General features: G+C 35.2%; 1 protein-coding gene across 1 annotated transcript; it reads right to left on the bottom strand.

The window, feature by feature from the left end:
- Positions 1–578: 578 nt before the first annotated feature.
- On the bottom strand, positions 579–2,039 carry LOC102590054 (uncharacterized). The gene is made up of 3 exons (XM_006360761.2): positions 1,738–2,039; positions 822–1,662; positions 579–739 (listed from the first exon to the last, which is right to left on the bottom strand). The coding sequence occupies exons 1-3, from the start codon at positions 1,881–1,883 to the stop codon at positions 725–727; spliced, it is 1,002 nt and encodes a 333-aa protein (XP_006360823.2). The 5' UTR covers positions 1,884–2,039; the 3' UTR covers positions 579–724.
- Positions 2,040–2,605: the final 566 nt, after the last annotated feature.

Genomic DNA, 2,605 nt, shown 5'->3' with positions numbered 1-2,605 from the left:
TGTAATTATACCTGCCAGACACAGTAGGTAAGGTCATATAATGCATACCAAAAATAATGCATATAACATAACACATAGAACAAATGAGTGAAGGTCACATGACCACAAGTTTTAACAAAATAAGACACTTTATATACAGTGTCATATCTACACTTCCTAACTGATGAGTTAAGGTCACATGACCACAAGTTTTAACAAAATAAGACATTTTATACAATGTCATATTAGCACTTCCTAACTAATGAGTCAAGGTCACAAGACCACAAGTTTTAACAAAATAAGACACTTAATATACAATGTCATTAACACTTCCTAGACCTTTTCATCGACGCTTCACAAACATAATCATTCATAACATTTTTCTTGTAAAGTCTGCCTCTTTTTGATAAGCCTGCCTGAGCACCTTCATCTTGAGCGCGTTGAGCTCTTTGCATACAATCAATACTTTAATCTTGAGCATATCGAGCTCCTTGCATACAATCAACGGTTTTATCTTGAGCACACTGAGCTCCTCACAAACAATCAGTACTTTCCTCTTGATCACACTGAGCTCCTCGCATATAATCATCACTCTTCTCTAGAGCACACCGAGCTCCTCGTGCACAATCAATACCTTCATCTTGGCAGACTGAGATCCTTGCACATAATCAACACCTTAATCATTCACATTTACAATGTCTGTGACTCGAACAACTTCATCTTGAACGCATTCAACACCAGTTGATTATTGCCTTGGTTCCTAATTAAAAAATTTAACATTTAAAATCTGCAATTTGATAAACATCTAAAGAAGTATAAAAAATTTAAATTGAAATCACAACCTGAGTTATGATAGATTGATTTGTTAAATCGACATCCAATTGAGAATTATCCCACATATAATGGTTAAATTGGTTTGAGTATCCCAACGAGACATAATCAGACACTAGGTCTTGAGTTTCAAAAGGTTGTCTTGCTTCAGGCACAACAATGTTGACATACTTATAGTGACCTCTTGCATTGTGTCCATCTTTTTTGCATATCGAACACTTTATATGAATAGAGCCTTTTTTCGATAATTTCTTTGGAGCCGATTCTTCATCCTTTTTCACTGACCTTCTTTCAGCTTGCCTTTGCGCTTCAGCTTTTTTCTGTTTTTCTAATTCTTCAACTTCCTTTCGTCTTAATTTAGGCTTTCTCCCTATGTTCTTTTTTACTATCTTAGGAGGAAGAACCTCACCACCATTCATTACATCTGGCCAATGATCTTCGGGGTTGGTTGGGTTAATGAAATATGAGTACACATTTTTGAAAGTTTCAACCTTGTAGTATACATTCACAAAGTCTTCAACTTTATCACTATTTCCATGAATACTAACCAAAGCATGCGGACAAGGCAGTCCTGTTAAATCCCATCTACTACACGTACAACTCTTTTTTTGCATATCCACAATAAATGGCCCTCCTGGACCTTCAACCGACACCCTTGGTCCACCAGAAAAATTTGATCTAAACAATGCTGCTTCAAGTCTTATTTGATTCAAAAAAATTTCAATTTTTGGACAGATAATACCATGGTACTTGTTAATCCATTCCTTCTTCTTATACAACCTTTTCATAAGCTTATTTTTTATCATTTCCAATAGAGCTATAATTGATTTATCTCTTGCATAAAGTATGTACCTACAAATTAAAATATAATGAGAGAATTGATAAGTATGTGTGATACTTTAAATAGACAAAAGAATGCATAAGTACCTATTGAAACTTTCACAAAGGTTATTCAATAGCCTGTCACATCTACTATGTGTCTTGAACAATGCTCTAGTCCAGGTCTGAAATGGTCTTTCAGGATGATCGAACCATTTTATAGCCTCTCTGTCCTCTTGCTTGAGTCGTTCCATACAAATCTTAAATTTCACCTCATTACTTGCTCTTGCTGCATTCCATACTAGATCCTTTAGTCCCTTGCCTTTATGTTTATGCCTAAAATTTTGATATATGTGTCTAACACAATTTCTATGTTCTGCTTTTGGAAACAATTCCTTAACAACTCCAATCAATCCATGTAACATAGATTTTAAATTGTCAAATACATAATAAAAAAAAAACCAGTAAACTAGAAAAATGAAAGAATTTGGATGTCTCACTTTTTGTCTGTCAGACATGAAGGCAATGTGGTGACTATTTGTTATCTCTAAGTCATATCCAAGATTTGTTAGAAACCAACTCCAAGTCTCCTTACTTTCAGCATCACTGTGAAAGATGCAATCATTAGGATCCATTGCAATAGCAGCTAACAAATTGCCTCCATATGTGCCTTTAAGCCAACAACCATCTAGGATTATTAATGGCCTACACACAGACTTAAAAGCTTCCTTTAGAGGAGCAAGACACACATAAAATCCCTTGAATTTACATTCATCTCTCCAAATTTCTACGTTAGAGCCTGGATTTGTGTTCAACAAATCTGCCCTATATCGTAACAACTTTCCATATTGTGCACACTCATCCCCATAAACCCATTTTAAAGCTTGTTGTTTGGCTCTCCATGCCTTCCTATATTCTATAGTGTAGCCAAGGTCTTTTTGCACAATTGCAATTATTCCACTAACATTCCAAGTTG

This window comes from Solanum tuberosum, unplaced genomic scaffold (genome assembly GCF_000226075.1).
Source record: "Solanum tuberosum cultivar DM 1-3 516 R44 unplaced genomic scaffold, SolTub_3.0 scf00332, whole genome shotgun sequence".
In the NCBI taxonomy this organism is placed as follows: Eukaryota; Viridiplantae; Streptophyta; class Magnoliopsida; order Solanales; family Solanaceae; genus Solanum; species Solanum tuberosum.
The sequence above is the reverse complement of the archived record's forward strand: the minus strand, read 5'-3'. Positions and strand labels throughout refer to the sequence as shown.